At 38.7% G+C, this 20,212-nt stretch overlaps 1 protein-coding gene across 2 annotated transcripts in view; it reads right to left on the bottom strand.

The window, feature by feature from the left end:
- Positions 1–20,212, bottom strand: part of ric1 (RIC1 homolog, RAB6A GEF complex partner 1) — a 41,728-nt gene that overhangs the window by 12,796 nt on the left and 8,720 nt on the right. Inside the window, exons 3-8 of one of the 2 annotated variants that reach the window (XM_044173120.1) lie at positions 6,547–6,626; positions 5,303–5,410; positions 3,453–3,598; positions 3,037–3,173; positions 1,866–1,957; positions 926–1,014 (exon numbers count right to left, since the gene is read on the bottom strand). In XM_044173120.1, coding sequence (XP_044029055.1) covers positions 926–1,014; positions 1,866–1,957; positions 3,037–3,173; positions 3,453–3,598; positions 5,303–5,410; positions 6,547–6,626 — 652 coding nt within the window. The remainder of the gene's footprint in view (positions 1–925; positions 1,015–1,865; positions 1,958–3,036; positions 3,174–3,452; positions 3,599–5,302; positions 5,411–6,546; positions 6,627–20,212) is intronic. The other variant, XM_044173121.1, reaches the window with a different exon arrangement.

Raw genomic sequence — 20,212 nt, 5'->3', positions numbered from 1 at the left:
GGGTTTCTGTAGGGTTACATTAAATAGCCTTTAAGACCTTTTTAATACCACATAAAATGCAATTTCATACTTGTTTCACAATCATTCTGGCCAAAGTACAAAAGTACAATGGAAAACCAGTAGGGATGATATGGTCAACAATTATGTATTATTATAATAATTCCTTATGATGTAATTAATTAAATCAGTACAACGTGGAGCCGAATAAGCAGCATGAAATGGATGGATGAAATAACCAATTCAAAATTATTAATTCATAAAAGATACTGCTAAAATTAACACTTTCCCATTATGAGACAATGAGCTTCCTAGCTACTATAGCCAGCAGAAGTGACAGTACTTGCTACAGGTCTGATGGTGCTGACCGAAACTCCACAAAAAGGACTGAACACACTCCCGGGCACAAAATCCACTGTCGCAATAATCCCATTTCTAGTTTTATAAGTGTGTAACATCGCCCAACAGCCCGCAATCACATAGTACCATTATAAATAGCATATAAATAAATAACATTTTATAATTAACATTACTGCCTACTGCAGGCAAAAGAAAATATTTAAGACTTTTATAAATAAAATGTAAGACCATTAATACCTTCTAAGACCCTGTTTGAGGAAACTAAATTCATTGCTTTTTAAAACTTTTCAAGACCTGCAAATACCCTGGAAACGGTCAGATTCATTGTAAAGAGTGGTGATGGGCCTACATGGCACTTTCCCCACTAGGGGGAGCTATGACTTTAGATCCCATTACAGGAGAAAGAAACAGATGTGAACTAAGTTGAAACACAGGCATGTATACCCAAGAGACAGGCAGCTGAAGGAATGCATGTTATCTCAAAGAGGAATTTGTGTAGGGGTACTAAAGAGACAGACAAAGAGAGGAGAGAGACAAAGAGAGAAATGGGGATACATATTGCTGATACCTGGGTAGTGTTTTGGGGTGAGCTCCAGTTTGTGCGAGAGCTGCATGGATCCTGTCGTGGTGTCTATCATGTATACCAATACTGAGCCGCTGTAAGGAAAACAAACACATTTTAACAGCCATAACTTGTTGCCTGGGGGAGAATGAGGTGTGTAGTACCACACATAATCAGAAACAGCTACTTCAAGGATCAGAATGCTGTTTTGGTGACCTGTGTTTGTAATTTGGAGAAATAGCTCCAAGCTGCACTTCTATGCTTTGAACTACTCCCATGTGTGCATGCCTGTGCAGGTGAGTGCACATTCATATAAACACACATGCACATACCTCTATACCAACAACACAACGAAGGGTGTCGTTTGTGTTGGGTGTGATTGCAACCAATTAATCACACAGGCTTAAATCTTCATTTGCTGTCTACTGACATGTTAGTTAACCTCTTGCTCATTCAGTGGTAAATATCACAGCGATCTACATCAGAATAACAAGCACTTTTATCTGGAAGGGTGTTTTAAGAAGGTGTATACCCATGATGTTCAAAGACTCAGATGAAGATGTTTAACACATAATACATATGTTTTTAGGCCCTGCTTTATCTTGTCTGCAAAGGACTGTAAGAGGGCAATAATTGCATAAAGAACTGTAGCAGTGTGTCTGTGTGCCCATGTAGTTTCAGTGAGGTACAAAACTTGGAAAAAAAGAAGGAGGAGGAGAGTAGGGAGCAATGAGGAAGAGAAATTCCTGCCAACCTGGCAGATTGCACAAGCACACACTAGGTAGGCTTCGGCAAACACAAACTGACAGATTCTCACACTGGACACACACCACATGGACAACAACCAATCTCTGTAACACATGGATGCAAACACACATTCACCTAAGTTTTCTTCCCATCACTGTATTGTAAAGATACAGACAGAGAGACAGTTGCTGACGTGTACCTGGCACAGCCAAAGGCCATCAGTCTGTACTTGTTGTTGACCGCCACACAGGTGCCATCAGTCACATCTGCTGCCCAGACACCCTGCAGCTGCTGGACACACACACACACACACACACACACACAGAAGAAACCTCTATGAATTTAAATAACTGAATGTGTGTATGATGACAGTTGCTGGTCAACAGAGCGTGTTTTAATTGCCGTTTCCTTTAAACACATCACTTACACTTTAAAATGCTTTGATAAGTCTAAATTAAATTCTACAGCAGAAAATAAACACGCATTATCAGCAGACTGCTTGGTCACGATTTATTTTGAACAAATATATCTGGACACATTTATATCTTGATGGTGACCTCATCACCCACTTTTCAATTTCAAGAACATCATTACTGGCCAAAATCTTAGAACAACTTGTTAATGGTGAGCTCCTCTTGCCCATTTGGAAGTGAAAGTTATCTTACAGATGCAGTCATTACTGTTTAAATCCTGCCAGGATAAAAGTAATAGCCACAAGCCCTGTATTGAATCATATTATCATGAGATTATTAAAATAATACTGTGCTGCCCTATTTATATTTGAACATGTTGCATCATCGGTTTGGATAATTGTTTTCTGTAAATGGTTCTGTGCCTCTGTCCTCTTTGGGAAAACTGAGGTTGCTCATGTCATTAAACTGAAAACGGAAAGGACATCGACAGCTCTTTTCGCTTATCTTAAAACTTGTTAAACACTCAAAAAGTACACAGTTTTTCACTTTGTCTCTATTTATCTACTGTTAGCCTTTATATCTGTTCCTTAACTGATACACACAAATACCACAGAATATGGCTAGATAATAGATTCTATACCTACTCAAAAGCCGGGCAGAACATTCAATTTATTTGCAGAAACAAAGGCCTGGTTATCATTACAAAACAGAAACATCAGTATACAATCCTGTTTTCCTGTCATGGGGTCAGATGATGTCATATGCCGATATGCATATTGATGCCATAAGCTGTAGAACTGCCAGCTGTCTGCAGGTCTTGTAAAGAAGTCTCATCAGCTTTTAATGCCATAACTATTATACATTTTTCACAATATGGGTTTGGATCCTGTGTTTGCCCTTTAGTAAACTGTGTGTGTGCATTTAACATCAGCAGTGTGTGTCTGTGAGTGTTTTTACATCTGCGGTGATGGTGTTGCTGAGTGGTGTGATAAAGCCCAGGCGTCCGTCACTCAGTACCACAGCGAAGCCATCCAGGGTCACACAATACTCCATACAATGGATATACACTCCCTCCAGGTCCAGAGAAGGACCACCTACACACACAAGGAAGTATTTTATGCAACATGCAGACTGAATCTGGAGCTGAAGATAAGCAAAACATTGGACAAGATGGGGAAACACTGTAGCCAAAATGTGTATTTTTATACAGTTTTTGAGAGAATTCAACTTTTAAAAAATGGAAAGTCAACTTTTTATTTAGAATTTAATTCTCAACATTAGCAAGTGACTGGAAACTTTTGTTCACACTGTCAACTAGAATCAAGTCTGCTTTCTTTCCCTGTGTTTAGCTGTGTGCACGGGTCTTCTCTAACCTCGAGCAGACTGCAGGTCTAGCGAGAAGGGGATTGTAGTGAGGCAAATGGCCTTGCGTCCGTTGCTGCCTAGCCCATCCCAGTGCAGCACATGGAGGTAGCCGTCTGCGGTACACACCAATAAGTCCTCCTGGAGGGACTGCAGACTAGTGGGAAGAAGAGGAAACACAGACATGAGCATTGAGGTTCAAAAGAAAAGAAAAAAAACTGTGGAAGAGGTAGTAAAAGGAAACAGGCAGGGGCAGTAGGTAGGAAGGGTGGGAACAAGATAAACAGCAGAGTGTTAGAAAACAGTGGACTAGTCATCATCCAGCTGTGCCCTCTGAGTGAAGCCTGAAACTTTTACTGGCCAGCTGTGATGAGGCCACATAGCTGCCCGTGCCAAGTCTCACTGTCTTCTAATACACAAGGGAACAAACAACAGTGTGTTTGTGTGTGTAAAGCGCTTCATTGTCTTCCAAAAAGTATGAGAGGTCTAAGACTTAAGATAGCACAATGGGACAGCCAAGGAGAAACGCAAGAGTCAGAAAGAGAGAAAAGAAAGGAAGTGAAGCACAGTGCGCTGTTACTGTGGAGGAGGCAACGACTTTTACTGTAGTTTCACAGCAGGAGACACCCACTCTTCTCCTGCACAATCAAGCTGTGCCTGTGAAATGCCAACAGAGTGCTCCCATTCAGATGACTAATCTCTGTCAAGTGCAGACAGTGGAGGAAAGAGGCAAACAATATAAAACACAAGATAAACAAAAATATGGACTAAAAGAAAGTTTAGCAAAAAACTGGTGGAGTGACAGTTCTTATCACTCGGCAAACAAAGACATTAAGTTGGAGTAAGTGGGTGGAGATAATAGGAACGGTGAAAAACTAGAAGAAAGAAACTAAAAAAGAACTGAAATTAGCAAAGCCAACACAAAGGAGAAAACAAGGAAACAGCAGGTACTGACAAAACAGAAACACCTCATTTAGAATGTGTAACAAGCAAGCATAGTCATGAGGTAACATGACAAGCAATCAATCTCATTAAACTGATAACCCAGACTGACAGAGCATTGAAATCTGGTTAGGAATTATTCCCCAAATGTCTTGTTATCTGAATAAATACTGTTCACAAAACATACGAAGCTGATTTGAATGCTCCAGGCAACACTTAATTCCATACAGCTAACACTTGAACTTGAACACTCAGAAATGTTCTTTTGTCAGCCTTTCCTTTCATCAGTCATCACTAAACCCTTCCACGCACCTCTATTCATCTGTCCATCACTCTTCTCTCTCAGCACCCCTCCATCTCTGCAGATTAATGTATTTCTCTATGCAGGCCTCTGTGTTTACAACTGACAGAGGAGTGGTGGAGCTTAGCTTCCCCTTGCACCTCAGCCATCTTTCACTGCCAATGCTAACTTTCCATGAGAGGAAGAAGAGAATTTTTCAAGCCATCATTCTGAGCCAAATGCCCTTCACAGACACACAAAGAGCGGGTCAGTTTTAACAGCTACAGCAATGGTGGAAATTCTTTAAATATCCACTGGTGAACTGAGTTACTGCTTAAATGCAGTTTAAATCATGAGGTCAGTGTAGGCTACAAGCTTTAAAATGTACAAAACATATAAATCAATGTCAATGGATACTGAATGGCAAACCTGTATCAGGAATAACATGATTTTGTTTTGACTTGTGTAGTTTTCAAAGCTTTTAATGGTTCCAGTGTGTGTGTAGGTGCCTCTGCCTGTGTGAATGTAAGCTGGGGTCTATATGAGGGAGAGGCAGACAGATAGACGCAACAGAGCGAAACACAAAAAGGGAGAGAAAAACAGAGAAAGAGATAAAAGGACAATAAGACTTTGTCCTACCTGGTGATGGGGGCCTCCAGATCCACAGGCTTCTTCATCTCTAAAGACAGAGCAGGGGCACATTGCTCCTCCTTATAACCCGGGGTCACCTTCACACGAGGACTTGCTCTGTGCCAACACACAAACACATTAATACAAATATAGATATTAGTTTGACTGATGTATGTTGAAATCCCAAAATGCAATGCATTTTTAACTCTGAGATGAAAAAGCACTGAATGTGCCCTGACTTGCCAACCTCTGATGGTATGCTGTCTAGGAATGTGAATCAGACACATCCACATCCACACACACAGTAGAAACAACAGCATACAAACACCACATACACACAAGACATGGACGCTTGATACAAAGTACAGAAACGGAAGGATTAGTAAAGGAAGAGAGAAAATCATACCGACACCTCTAAGCACATACATTGGTCACGGGCTGTTTGGAAAGCCTTCCCAAACCAGTGGAGGCTGTAATAGCAGCATATTAAAGCCCCATGGTTTTGAAATGAGATGTACACTAATCACACATGGATGTTATGTTGGGGTATCCACACACTTTTGGCGATGTAGTGTATTTGTCACATTAAAAATGCAGTGATAGCTGCAGCAATTAGCAGCTAAAATTTCACTACCTGCTTTTATTAACCATATTACCACAGCAAATTATTTATTACATATTTGGTCATGAGAAAACACAACATTACATAAGAGGCTTTAGTAGCAAAGTGCTCTTGTATTCCTACTAGCATTTTTTGCCAGCTGCATTGACAGACAACTGCTGGCTAACAAGACGCAGCCAGTTTCACATTATAATGAGGACCTTGACACTTTTCTTCAATGACGAACTACAACAAGGAAACAATCCCAAAATTGAAAAAAATCAGTTGACGCTAAGTGTTCATATAAATTAATGCTGTGGTTGTTTATAACCAGCAATGCCAAGTCATAACACAAGCAGGGCTAATATTGGGATGTCCACTCTTTCAAATTGCCAATTTAAACTAGTGTAGTGTTGCTGCGTTTTGTTGTATATGCAATATTGTGTTTTCACATTTAACCCCACGCAAATACAGGTAACATTCAAGATCGATATAACATGCATAATAATGATGGTTAAATGGTTCTTTAGGGGACAAATGATTTGTTGATGGTGTAGCCTCCTTGCAAAGTACAGCTTGGCCCCTACTGCTCACTTTACCTAAGTATATGTATATCAATGTGTGTGAGAGTTTGTATGTGTACTGCACTCACTTTGGATAGACGGGCTCATAGAGGTACTTGTCATCCCCTCCACCCAGCACATCAAACAAGAGGATGTATCCTTTGGCAGTCTGAAAACAGAGAGAACGGTCATAAAAAAAAAAATAAAGGATGGATGGATGGATGGATGGATGGATAGATGGATAGATAGATAGTGTCAGACACTGAAAACACACAACAACCACAAAATGTTTCAGAGAAAGTGAGGAGACACTGTAAAAACTGATAGGGATGCAAATGGGAATTTAAAAGTAAAATTTAATTTTATTATTTGAATGTCATTACAAATTTGCGAAGTCACTGCCTTTCTGGGCAAGCAAGAGAGAGAGATAATAAGAGGACTGGAGGGAAGAAAAATGATTTATCAGTAAACAAAAACATCATCTGTTACCATCAGAGGAGAGAGGGAGACAGATAGTGTGCTTATGGCCGCATATGGTGTATATGGCTGCATTCAGACTGAAAATAGCACTTAAATAAGCACTTTCACTTAAATTATTGGCCAACACAGCCAGATGCATATGTATATGTAGGTAGAAACTAATGCTGTTACTTTAGTTGATGATGGGTGACGCAGATTTGACTGAAGCTGCAGGTCCAGATCCACAGGTCTGAAATGGCAGTCACTGCAATTTGATGATATTGGCTCACAGCTTCATACCAATTACGCTGTGTCCTTGTTAAAATAGGACCCTCTAATCATGCTGGTTATCTCAAGAAAACAAAAGTCACACCTATATTGTTTGATGTAAAGGTGTCTGCCTTGGCAGAGTCCATCTGAATGCTTTGACAAACATTTATTATAAGACCATGATTACTTGCCAAAGATTGTCAGTAAGAAGCTTAATGAGTATTTTTATTTCATGTTCATTTTGTTCTATATATCCTAGGTATGAGCTATAAAGGATAATATTTGCAACACAACTTCGGTCATAGTTAAGAAGATATTTGTATGAAATAATGACATTTTCCTGCACTGCACAATCCTGAACAGGCTGGACTGCCAGTTGATAATTCTGAAAACTGAATTTACATTGACTAAAAACTGGAATTATGTAAGTCTGTTTGGCCTATTATTGTGTACTGACATCAGCCCATTTACTATATATGCAGGTCTAAAGTGCTGCTGTTACTGATAATGATGCTCAAAAACATTTGTCAGCATTTTAAAACAGTAGAAAAACACACACGCTCCAGGCTCCAATCTGTGGAGAAGCTCGCACTCAAAGATGTCAAAATATTAGTAAAGTACTAGGCCTGCACTATTGGGTAAAAAAAAAATCATATTGCAATTATTTTGACAGCTATTACAACCGATATGATTCACGATTAGTGGGAATCTTAGCTGTATTATAGTGTATTATATTTTGATTTGCACATCTCTTATTTCGTACTAGAAATAATTGTCTCGTTGCGGACTTATTTTATTATTATTTCTATTTCTATTCTATTAGTACTTCTATTCCTGTGTGCATTGATGTGATAGTGAGCAGCTGTAACAAAAGAGTTTACCCTCGGGGATCAATAAAGTATTTCTGATTCTGAATGATAATTTTTGCATCACAATTTTAATATTCACTGAAAACTATTAAAACCATGATGACATTTGTTGGGCTCTGTACTAAACAAACTCACATGTATTCTCACATCTGGAGTACAAGATTTATAGGCCAGTGCATCTCCAGTGCTTTTTCCACAACTACACACACACACACACACACACAAACACACACACACACACGCACACACAGAGTGCTGTCAGGGAAAATGCTGAAATTGAGACTGTTGACTGAAACTTGACACGAAACCTGATCTGAACTCCACTGTCAGCAGTAATGTGCCACGGTTTTGCGATGGCTGTGCACAGAAAGACTTCTGTCATGCTACAGAACCTCCTAGAACCAGAAAGAGTTCAGTATTTACAGTGTTTTATTCATTTGTGCTTCACCATATGGCAATGTTTTGCTCATAGTTGTGGGCAGGCAGTGAACTAAAGTAACCCTTGACTTTTCTAGTGTGGTGACAGTGTTGTTAGTAGCAGGCCAACACATCACCATAGCGATGTGAAAACCCAAACCAGAGAGAGGGTAAAGCCAGCAGCAACATGAAGCTCGACTAGAAAAGAGCAGCCACAGCCAGAGAGAGGACAAAGCCAGACTGAGGCCTGCTAAACCCATCAACAGCCTTGGAGCTCCACAAAGCTGCTGATGAGCTACAAAGGCAAAAACTGCTAACCTACTTCAGAAACACAAGAAATGTCAATTGTCAAATCATTCAAAAGTTTGTCATATATGCTTCTGTTTCTTAAAGGGACAGTTCACCCCAAAATCAAAAATACATATACTCAAGATAATCCACAGACCTTGTTGTGAGCAGTTTCATGTAGGAACTATCGGTAGAAAGAAAATAGTTCTGAGTAACCAGGCCATAATTTCTGGAAAGAGACATTGCTGTTGAGATTTTCAAATGTAGTTTTTTGGTGCTTTGAGCACCACAAGCCAAGTTTCACATAGTTTCATTATATTCAGAAAAGGCTGACATCTCTACGACCGGTATCTCCAAAACTCGGCAACTCATACCAAAACAATCTAGCTGGATAAATAGCACTACAGGTAAGAGGAAAAATATGTATATTTAATTGTGGGATGAACTGTCCCTTTAAAACAAAAAAGAAGAGTGCAAACTTTCAGCATAAAGCAGTTTAAATGGCCTTTTGATTGTTCAAAAATTGCACATCTAACATCTGCACATCTATATGTGAAAAGACACTTTAAATCTACACAGAGGTTCAACATGTTATTTATTGAGTAATTTTGTGTACTGATGACAAAGTTAACTGTGACTGTGGTAATTTCCAAGAATGATATAAAAGTTGTGGGACAATATTCACAGCCTCTTCTCTGACACAAACATTTTATACAAACATTACTGTTCAAATATTTGTTGAGGCATAGAGTGATGACAGCCAACCATCAGCCGCTCAGACCCAAAAGTGGTGAATCATATCATTGAGCTAACGTCACACTATATGAAGATATCATATTTTACAGTAGGTAAAATAAGAACACAAACAAAAAGATTTCCATGTTGTTTAACTGCTAAAAACCATGAAACCATGACACCGCACACAAGTGCACAAAATCACCACCTTCAAAAGACATTATTTACTTTATCACAAAACACTCCACAAACACGGTAGTCCATCTGTGACACAAACCTCAGCCTCCTTCAAGTTTTTTCTTGCTTGTAAAGAGAGGCCCACAAGTTGTTTGCAGAGATGGGCACATGCATGTTTTAAATGTACCTTTTAAGATATACTGTATACCTCACATGAGGTAAAATTATTCTATGTCTACACTTGTGATACATTGATTCAGTCTATTGGTTGACATTTCAGATAGCTCAGGAAACATAGGATTGGTATTTTTGGAAGGTGATAGGGCAACATACTGAAAAATACAGGGTAGGGGCTTGCTAGGTGATAATTTACTAAATTACCATGCCTTAAGTAGTTTGGTCTGAGGAACAGTGACATAACAAACAAGGTGCTACTGATTGGCCTGTTTCATGACCTTTAAAGAGTTGAATTTACTGTGTAAGTGAATCAAAGTGAGATTAGGAGAATTTGAGGAGATACATTCAATGTTACACTGACTTTACGGTGTTGAGAAAAGACATTGTGCACTGAGGATGAAGAGATAACATAGCCACTTCATCATATTCACGTTAGCACTATATATAGTTTAAGATGATCACAGTAGAACACAGTCTCATTACATTGACCTAGTTAGTTATTATAGCCTAACATGCTCATGCAGTGCATGCTAATATGAGTAAGCACACAGAGAGCATGTACCTCCAACATGGCTGCACTATTCTCCATATTTGCTATTTTAAATAGGAAATTTTGGAATACTGGTTCCAGATCGGCATCGAAATAGACATTGTGACACAAAAAACCTCTTGCAGATAAATACACACTTTTGCATATATAAATGATAAAACGGTGAATTTAGTGCAAACAGGATACAACAATGTATGTGTTCTCAGTTCTCTCATGTGCTGCAAGAGAGATGGAATTTTAAAACTTATTTTGCAGTTAAGTGAATGTTTACCTCCATGGTTTAATTGCAGTGGTGGAAGAAGCACTCAGATCTTTTACTTAAGTAAAAGTACCAATTCAACAATGCAAAAATACTCCATTACTCCATTAAGTGAAAGGCCTGTATTCAAAATCCTACTCAAGTAAAAGTACAGAAGTATTATCAGTATTAAACTTACAATATGTAAGTATTATCTGCAAAACATGTCCCCTGTTACTGATATACTGTTATGTTTGACATGTATATGACATGTTAATTACATGCATTAATACTAATGCAACAATGTGTAAGCAGCATTTTATTGTTGTAGCTGGTTGAGGTGGAGCTGTAGATCAGAATCAGAAATACTTTATTGATCCCCGTAGGGAAACTCTTTGTTACAGTAGCTCGTCTTTACGTCAGTGCACACAGGAGAAAGTACTAGAAAACGATATGATACACTATAAACACTATAAAACAGGTCAGAAATAAATTAAGTATCATGTCGGTATAAGTATAAGATAAACTAAGTGTCAAGTACCAAGTGGGTTTACTGGTTGATGATGAAAGTACAGTCTAAAATACAATGTAACTACTTATGTAATAAATAATATTAATAAGCGGAGGTGCATGTACTGTCGAAGAGTAATTGAGGTATATAGTATCAGTAGCAATAAATAAGAAAAAACTAACAAGGGGAAACTAATATTGCACGGAAGTAGTACACAGAATATTGCACAATTATTATTAATTATGGCGGAGATGTAATGCTCAATGTCCAGTTTAGTGACCTAGGGTCAAACAGACTAACCCTTAGAGGGAGGAGTTAAAGAGTCTGATGGCCACAGGCTTCCTATGGCGCTCTGTGGTGCTTTTTGGTGGGATGAGTCTTCCGCTGAAGGTGCTCCTTTGCTTGACCAGCACGTCATGGAGCGGGTGGGAGACACTGTCCAAGATGGCATGTAGTTTGGATACCCCCCACCTGGGGGTCAAGCCCCTCCTAAGCATTACCAGATAAATCTAAGGGGTCATGAGATGATTAATGGGAGATGAAAGAAGAAAAAACAAGGTTCTGCTACACAAATCTGTTTTCATTTTTTCCATCTTTGCTTTTTTATGAAATACTGGATAATTTTACCTCTTTGGGTCTCAAACTGTTAATGTTTTAATTACTGTTTAAATAAAACCACCTGAGAAGTTTATAGGGGAAATCTCTCAACAGTAGAACTGTTAACAACTCAGACATCCAACCAGACACTGTTTTTATTAGTTGTTACAAGTCAAGCAGTTGGGGACTACTGGTTTAATCTTAACAATGTGTTGTGTTTTATCATGTAAAATCCTAATCTGAAAAGTAACTAGTAACTATATATCTCAAAAAAATGTAGTGCAGTAAAAAGTACAATATTTAACGGTGAAATGTAGTGAAGCAGAAGTATAAACATCAAATGGGTATACTCAAGTAAAGTACAAGTATCCCAAAATTTTACTTAAGTACAGTACAGTACGTTACAGCTGCTCACTATCACGTCAATGCACACTTGAGAATAGAAGGAATAGGGTAAGATAAAGACTGACAGGTAAGATAAATTAAGTACAAAGCGGATATAAGTATAAAAGCTAAAATAAGTACCAAAGTGGATTTAGAGGTTGATAAGTATATACGGTATAATACAATGTAATAATATAAGTAATAAGTAATAGTGCAATAATGAGTACTGTCAAGTTAAGTGTAGCAGATTAACCAGATTATTAGACGGTGGATACTGCACAGCAGTAATAGAAGTATGAGTAAATATCAATAAATAGGGAATACTACATATAATATATACATATATTATTGTATACATTTGCAGAGTTACTTCCCACCACTGTTTAATTGAAGATTTTCAGCATTTACAACAGAAATTAAGCACAATGCACACATAATGCATAGGCCAGCATAAATATTGTATATTGCATGTATCCAGTTATAAGAAGGAAAGAAAGTTCACATTGTAACTCTGAAGTCCTGTCAATGTCTTCAATCCCAGGAGCCCCACAATGAACCCACATATTCACAAATTCAAAAAAGGCTTCTTTCCCAGAGGGGGGGCATGTGAGCTGAGAAAGGAAACGTGAGAGTGATTAGCCAGCTACTGTACTTCAAAAGCACATACATGACAGGAGGCAGGGAGTGTCAGTGAAGTATCAAAGATTGGAGGGGGGGGGGGCAGGAAAACTATTTGGCAACCGAGGACAAATTTCAGCAGCGTCTCCCACTCTCAACATCTTATCCCTTTCATCTTTAGTTTGATCACACTACATATATGAAAGCATTCACCCACCCATTCATCTTTTCATAGGACTATGATTAGGTTTACTTCAACTCATCTTGTCAGATACGTGAAAAACTGTGATAAAAGGGACATAAAGAGAGAAAGCCACAAAGGAGATGTGTCCTATGTCACTGGGGACTCTTGGTACATTCACACATGCAGAGATAATGATACAGGAAGAGGGAGGGGTCATTGTCAACTAAAGCCTAATAAACTTGTAGACACTAAGGTTCGAAAGACAAAATGCACCCAGTGGCTCAGGGTGGGGGAAGTTAAAAAAGCGTTCTTTTTATGTCCAAATGGGAGCAGCAAAAAAATGCTGCAGCTCCTGAACCAGCCTTTGGTTCTCTCAGGAGTCTTTCAAAATAGCCTATAGGATGCATCTACAAATGAGTGATGCCAGGACCAGATCAGTTTCCACTGCAGATACAGGACGCGAGGCTAATCAGTTCCTGCTCTACAAAACATACTCTCTATAAAACATATATAGAAGTGGCTAATTCACTGATTTGTCAAGAGCCGGTACACAATATGACAGGCCTACTCTGTTTCCTCCTCATAGTGGCAACATTAGAAAACAACTGCTCAATGGGAATTGTATACTAAAATCATAGTGACCTGATTTTTGAAACATCATACAGTCAATAAAACCTGGTTTCCTTCATTAGTCTAAGTGAGGGATTAAATGAAACCTGGCTAACACAGCTAGATGATTTCTTGGCCGTGTATACGCTTGAGTCTAGGTTTCTAAACAAGGTTTTTACAAGAGTACATGTGCAAAACATAAGCAACGACCCAGAACAGAGAAAGCATTGCTTTGGCAGCAGAACAGTAGGACAGAAGGAAATATCATTTCTGGTCCATGAGTATATTAATCTAAAATAATTAAATACAAGTCTGATTACAACTAAACAGAAGGTAAAATTAAGACACATTGAAGAAAACATCTTAGTACAGCGGCCTGTCCTCTCACTACGCCATTAGTCCAAAGACTGACTAAAAAACATTCAATTAATTTATTTAAAATATGTCAGCCTTGGTTAAAAATGAAGGTGAGGAGTAGGGTAGAAATCTGACTATTGACCAAATGCATGTAAACGTGGGTTTCAGAATAACCAGGTTTTTGCAGCAGATGAAACTTTGTAATTATAGGACTCAGGACGGGGCTTTAGCTCTTGTGATGTAACACTTCCTCTTCTTCAGTTGGCACTTTTACACTATTTATTTATTTTACACTACACTATTTAAACCAACTATTACGATTTGATGCTACATTTGAAAATGGGGGACATCAAAGGATGGACTTAATGCTGCTGTAAAAAACACAAACAAACAGAAATGAAGAGGAAAAAGCTGACTGTTAGCTGCTCTAGTTCAGGCTTGCAAGTAGAATGAAAGACGGTGGTTTTTGCAGAGAAAGTGGCAAGTCAGCAGAAAACTGTGCACCATGTAATAGTGAACTGAGGGCTCTCTTCTGCATGTTTAAACAAGCTCCAGAGGTCCACACACACAGGCTTGTGGATATCTGCAGTGGTTCCCTTAAATTAAGTGCACTATTAAACAACATGGCTGACATTGAAACACATACTGAATAGAAATGCATACAAATTTCCTAACTGAACATAAGTCAGATGCGTTTTGCCGTGGAACAGTAGCTACCAGCATGGATCGTAAACAAGTAGTGCACAAGCATCCAATGGCAGACACACGTGTGCATCTGATGTGTAACTACAGTTTACACAGTTTTTGAAAGTGGCTTGATAGCACACAGCTGTCAGGCAGTACTGACTGAAGCGAGAGAAGACTAAAGACATCTGATCCATCTCTCCACAAGTTAATCAGCTTATTCTTCTTTAGAGTTGATTACAGGAGTGGGGAGGAAAGCAACAGACAAATCACTCACTAGTATGCCATTATTTCCGAGTCATGCTGTATCTTTCCCAACAGGAAAGAAATTATGTGCAACAGATAGCTAAATCGTGGGTAAACTGGTATGTCATCAGGAGCAGAACAGTATGGCCAAAGTAAATTAAATCAGAGTACAGGAAAAACACAGCATAGAATAGCAGTAATACATAAATTGGAGTTTAGACCTGAACATTTATTTAAAAAGCACAGAAACTTAAAATCAAACTTAAAAACATTACTGTCCCTTTCCAACAAGACAGACTTTACCAGCTTTGTGTGATCAAGGAGAAGTCAGTAAAAGGAACACCTAATCCAGTACAGCCACAAAACAAAGTAACAAGTAAACACTTCTCTGATGCAGTCTCGACAAATTTATGTTTATTGCAGAGCTCATGTGTGCTGTTATTGCATCCATGTCCTGAGTGTGTGTGTGTATGTAATAGAGATGTGGGTTGCATTTGTTTACAAAAACAGAAAATGTTGACTGTGAAATTTTAGGAATCTGCTCCTCATTTTTAAACATTCTTTCACCCTGTTGACTCCTGCTGAACAATAGCTAAGTACAAGCAAAAATACCAGTAAAATATTTGTATACTTTAGTTTATTATTCTTTTTACTTAAAATGCTTATATTTACGTAAGAAAATATGTACTTGTGTGTACGTGGAACTACGTCTGTGCCATAGAAAAATTCGCCCAATTCTTGGTCACCAAAAAAATCCTTGGTGAAAACACTTTCCTGCGTGCTGCTGAGTGAGTCTAAAAACAGAGAGGGAACATTTTGGCCTCAGACAGATCCCAAAACACACACAAGAGGAGCTAAATGCTAAAAAGTATTTCCCGTTTGAAGAACTTTCATCCTTTTCTTGACTCCTGCCACACACAAAAAAGTCCATCCCTCTCACTCTGTCAATTGCTTTAGCTGTTTCTCTCGCACTCTTGGCCTCATACAAACTAAAGATAGTCTTAGCCATGGTTTAGTAGGGTGATTACTTTAGCCTTAAGGTCTGCAAGGTGTGTGAGCAGCCAAACATCTGGGAAACAGCTGGTAGTTGAACTGAGGACTACTGCCTGGGCAACGCTGGCCTTTAGTGTTCTGCAGTCCCTGACTTCTCCAAGTCTCCTCACCCTATAATTAAACTACAATGCTAATGGGGGTGAGAAAAGTTATGGCTTCTTGGAATAAAAAAAAAATAGGCAGCTAGTCAAGAACAAATAGCATAAGCCATGTATATGTGATCATAACCTTCTGTGTGCTTGGACAGAACAATTCAGGATTCTTTTCAACATTTAAAACTGCCAGAGCATTTATGGAGTAAACATCATATGTGAAAGGCTGTAGGGCATCACAAACACTTGTTGTTTGGTTAACATTACTGACTTCATGTTGATTGAGAGCAATTGTGTGACAGGCTGACTGGTCTGCTCCACAAATCTAATGGCAACTTTTTTCAAACTGAGCACTTAGACAATAGGACCAGTTTCAGATTCAGCTGGTTTATTTGCCACCACAGTAGAAGTTATGGGCATGCCTGCTGTGGACTGAGAGCTTTTAGTTTTCCATGATCTTAACCAACTTTGTGGCAATACTTTTTGATTAGACAACAGCCTCTGCTGCTGTTGCCTCACTGAAGCCACTGTCATTTCTTGGGTGCAAAAGATGACACAGACTCACTATTTCAAGCATAGCCATCAAATGTTGTTTCTTAGTAGTTCTTTCAGTAGAATACAGTGTTAGTTTTTTCATTCACTGGAAGTCCTCTCTTTCTACAGTTTTCTTAGCAGATAGACGAAAAACTAACAGACTGCAAAAAACATGACTGGAGTGAATGCTTGGTCTACAACATTACATTTTAAACTTCAGATACAAAACATTTCCTGTTTGAAAGTGCAAAGGGAAAAAAGAATAAACCTGAAGAAAAGTAAGTACAAAAAGACACAAAACAAAAACATCCCCCAAAGGGTTGGGCATATCAAATTTGATTCAATTAAATGATTAAAGTTGAGTTCATACTCAAGGACTAAAGGATAATGAGAGTATAATTACAATTAATTACAATAAATACTTTAATTACAATTAGAGCTGCAGCTCACATTTAGGCTGCAACCTTGTTTGGCATTGAAGAAGGATTTGTTGCGGAACAGACATCACAGCGGAACAGCTCCCCACATTGACAGTTCATACTTTTCACCAGTCATAAGTCAGAATCAAACTCTGTGTTTGTGGAGTAAACAAGTGTTCCCTGGTATTTTTAACTCCTCCACCTGTTCACTGTTGTGTTTGGCTCAGGGTGGGCCTGAGACTGAGCCTGACTTACTGTTTTCCCAGACACATTCACAGCATTCATTCATGTGTACTTTGGCTTCACTAAAAGAGGTAGGGATGAAAGGAAGGGGGGGGGGCACGGACGGACACCAAGAGGTCATCGTGCCAATTTTTTCTAATAACTTATGTTATGTCTTCACCATTTTAAATCATTCTGCCATTTCTTTGTTGACATGAACTGGGAGTTAACGCATTTACATGACACCATTACAGACCTCAGAAAAACAATGGAGACATTTTCAGAGACAATCTAGTTTTCAAACGGTCTTAATTTCTGGACTTTTTAAGACACTTCTGATCAAGGTATAAATATATTTCCTACACTTCTCTCTGTTAGGAAAGATTAAACTTCTGCTTCAAACTCTATAACACTCAATTTGACAATAAACCACTGTGTGTGTGTGTGTGTGTGTGTGTGTGTGTGTGTGTTGCTGTAGCCCCTTTTACCACCTGATACAATATGTTCAGCAGAATGGCTTCAAGGAGAAGTGGTAGTGTTTTGGGAGAAACATGCACTGCCCTCTGCCACACTGACTTCTAAACAGCCTCTTGTGTCCTTGACAGTATTTCCTGGCATTGTTTACAAAACAAATAAGGATTAGCTGGACTAAGGTATTTGATGAAACATAAAATAAAAAATGAGGGAAATACTAAAGTGAACAATTCATTTACAGCCCTGTTTTTAAATCACTTAAATCAATGTGTTGTTTTGTTTTAGTATAAAGCGGCCATGTGCTAAATATCCAAGTGTATGTATGAGAAACTCTGACCAAGCACATCCTAAGTACGGTTGTAGTTTGGTTAAAATGAGTTGAAAACAGTTAATAAACTTTCCAATGTTTAATTGCAAACACTTTTATATCCCAGCATGTATAAAAGCACACACAAACACAAAGCAGCACATTTATCCAGTGGGCACTAATGATTCTAATGAATCATTTGATGCTGTCTACTTCTGTTCTGGGTCTTAGTGGTCGTCCTATGTGTTGCTGATCACATGGCCTTTGGAAGCCGATTGTGTCATGTGCTGACTCGGACACTTGCCTTATGTGAGATTACTCAACAAGACAATTCCTTCACACAGTTACCTTAGCTGCAGAGTGCTCACCTAAAAATCATGATGAATAATGGTAACAAGAACAGAAAATGTCAGAGTACGATGCATTGTGAAGTTCAGTTGTCCCAAATTTGCAAAGGTGGAGTGTGGTGCTTTTCATTGTATTACATCACTATACATCTAGTTTATTATCAAGTGCTCTTTCTCATATAATCCCTGCTGTGCTGTTTTTATTGTTGTTTTTTTGCGTTGAAAACACTGAAACTAGATGATAATCATTGCAAGAAACATCTTCCGTCAAACAAAGGCATGAGACCACAAGCAACACCGACCAGCTGAATTAGTGCTCCTATCACACGCTTATCCTTATAAGCTATGTGTTTATTTACATGAAGATCCTAAGATAAACAATCTGATTACACTACCACTGCTCAGACTTCTTTGTCTGCTTCAACATGACACAGCAGATGCAGCATCCGTCTGTTCCTTCTCTGAACTCAGTTTTTATCAAGACATTAGTTCAACACAGACAGGGCTAATTACCGGGGATTACACTTTATAAGAGCGACTTACATTCCAATCCTGAAAATAACAACAACTCAATAAATCCAGCCATGATGGACACTCTGCTCCCTGAGGGTCTCAAAACCTGCTGTCTCTCTCTGAACAAGGCCACTATTTGTGCAAATAATTCAGAGTTTTATACTTAGAACCGGTGGTGTAAATAGTGGAGACAACGAGGACAGTGCAGCTGTCAATATATACCACAAATAGCTGTGCTTTAAAAACAATGTAGGTATGTTGATTTTCTACCTGTACTGTGCAGAAAAAAAGGCATAAAAACTGACAGCTGAATGAAAATGATAATAATGCTTATTTTACAATAGGCATACGTTAACTTGATCATGAACAATACTATCTAAATTTCATGTTATAGATTTTCATGGATAATAGATATGGTCAGGGAACTGAACTGCAAAATATTTGATGATCCGACTGGAGGCGTGACAGTGGAGGAAAGATTTGGCGAAACTAACATCAGTAAGCTTGTGTGGGCTTACATACAGAAACATGCTGGCAAGAACATAGTCATTTCATCTCCATGGCAATGAGTATGAATTTTTAAAATCACGTCTTTTAAGCTTTGTGGGCTGATAATTTGCATACTGTTTTGGTTGTGGGTTTTTCTCAAGAGTTTACCTAAGTTAGGGCTATAATGACAAGAAGTAAAATCCTGGGGGAGATATTTCATGATTATTTGAACAGAAAACAGATAGGTTGTGTATCCTCCCCCCATCAGGTTCAGTATTTGGGTATATTTGTATTGATTAGCAAAACACACAAAAATGAGGCATCTGTTCATCTTCCAAAGGAGCTGAGGTAGCTAGATACTTTTTGACGGCTGTACTCTGTTCCCAGTATAGAGCTCACCGACAAGCCTAAATTGTTAAGAATGAGGTCAGGGTTCAAGGGCAAAGGTGATTGACGTCCATCTTATACCCAATTAATAGACCAAAAGAGGTTCTCTAGCCACTGTGATAGCACAGAGCTTAAACGTAAACATCTGTGATCAATAAACCACATCAACAACAACAGCCTGTCTGATAGAGAACTACTGTTTCACTTTGAGTTGATTGACTCAGTCAGACAGAAAGTACAGAGATCAGCACAGGACAAAGCATGACAATACGTCAGATAGGGAGCAAAGTGTAACTGAAGGCCTGTTCATGAATGGCCTTTATTTATTTATCTACTACAGACAAATTACTGCGATTAGGCAATTTCAGGATGTTACTGTTGAACCTTTTATTTTAATTTGAATCCTTGTCGTCCCCTGTAGGAAATAAGGAGACAATTAGCTTCCTCCATCATTCCTTATCCTTGGCAGCATGTTGAGCCTCCCCCAAGTTAAGCTCATCTTGACTAGCTTGTCTGTCACAGTTCTGCACTGTGTCATTTTTGGTCTT

The sequence above is a fragment of the Siniperca chuatsi genome, linkage group LG18, assembly GCF_020085105.1.
Source record: "Siniperca chuatsi isolate FFG_IHB_CAS linkage group LG18, ASM2008510v1, whole genome shotgun sequence".
Classification (NCBI taxonomy): domain Eukaryota; kingdom Metazoa; phylum Chordata; class Actinopteri; order Centrarchiformes; family Sinipercidae; genus Siniperca; species Siniperca chuatsi.
This window is presented reverse-complemented; position numbering and strand designations above follow the sequence as displayed.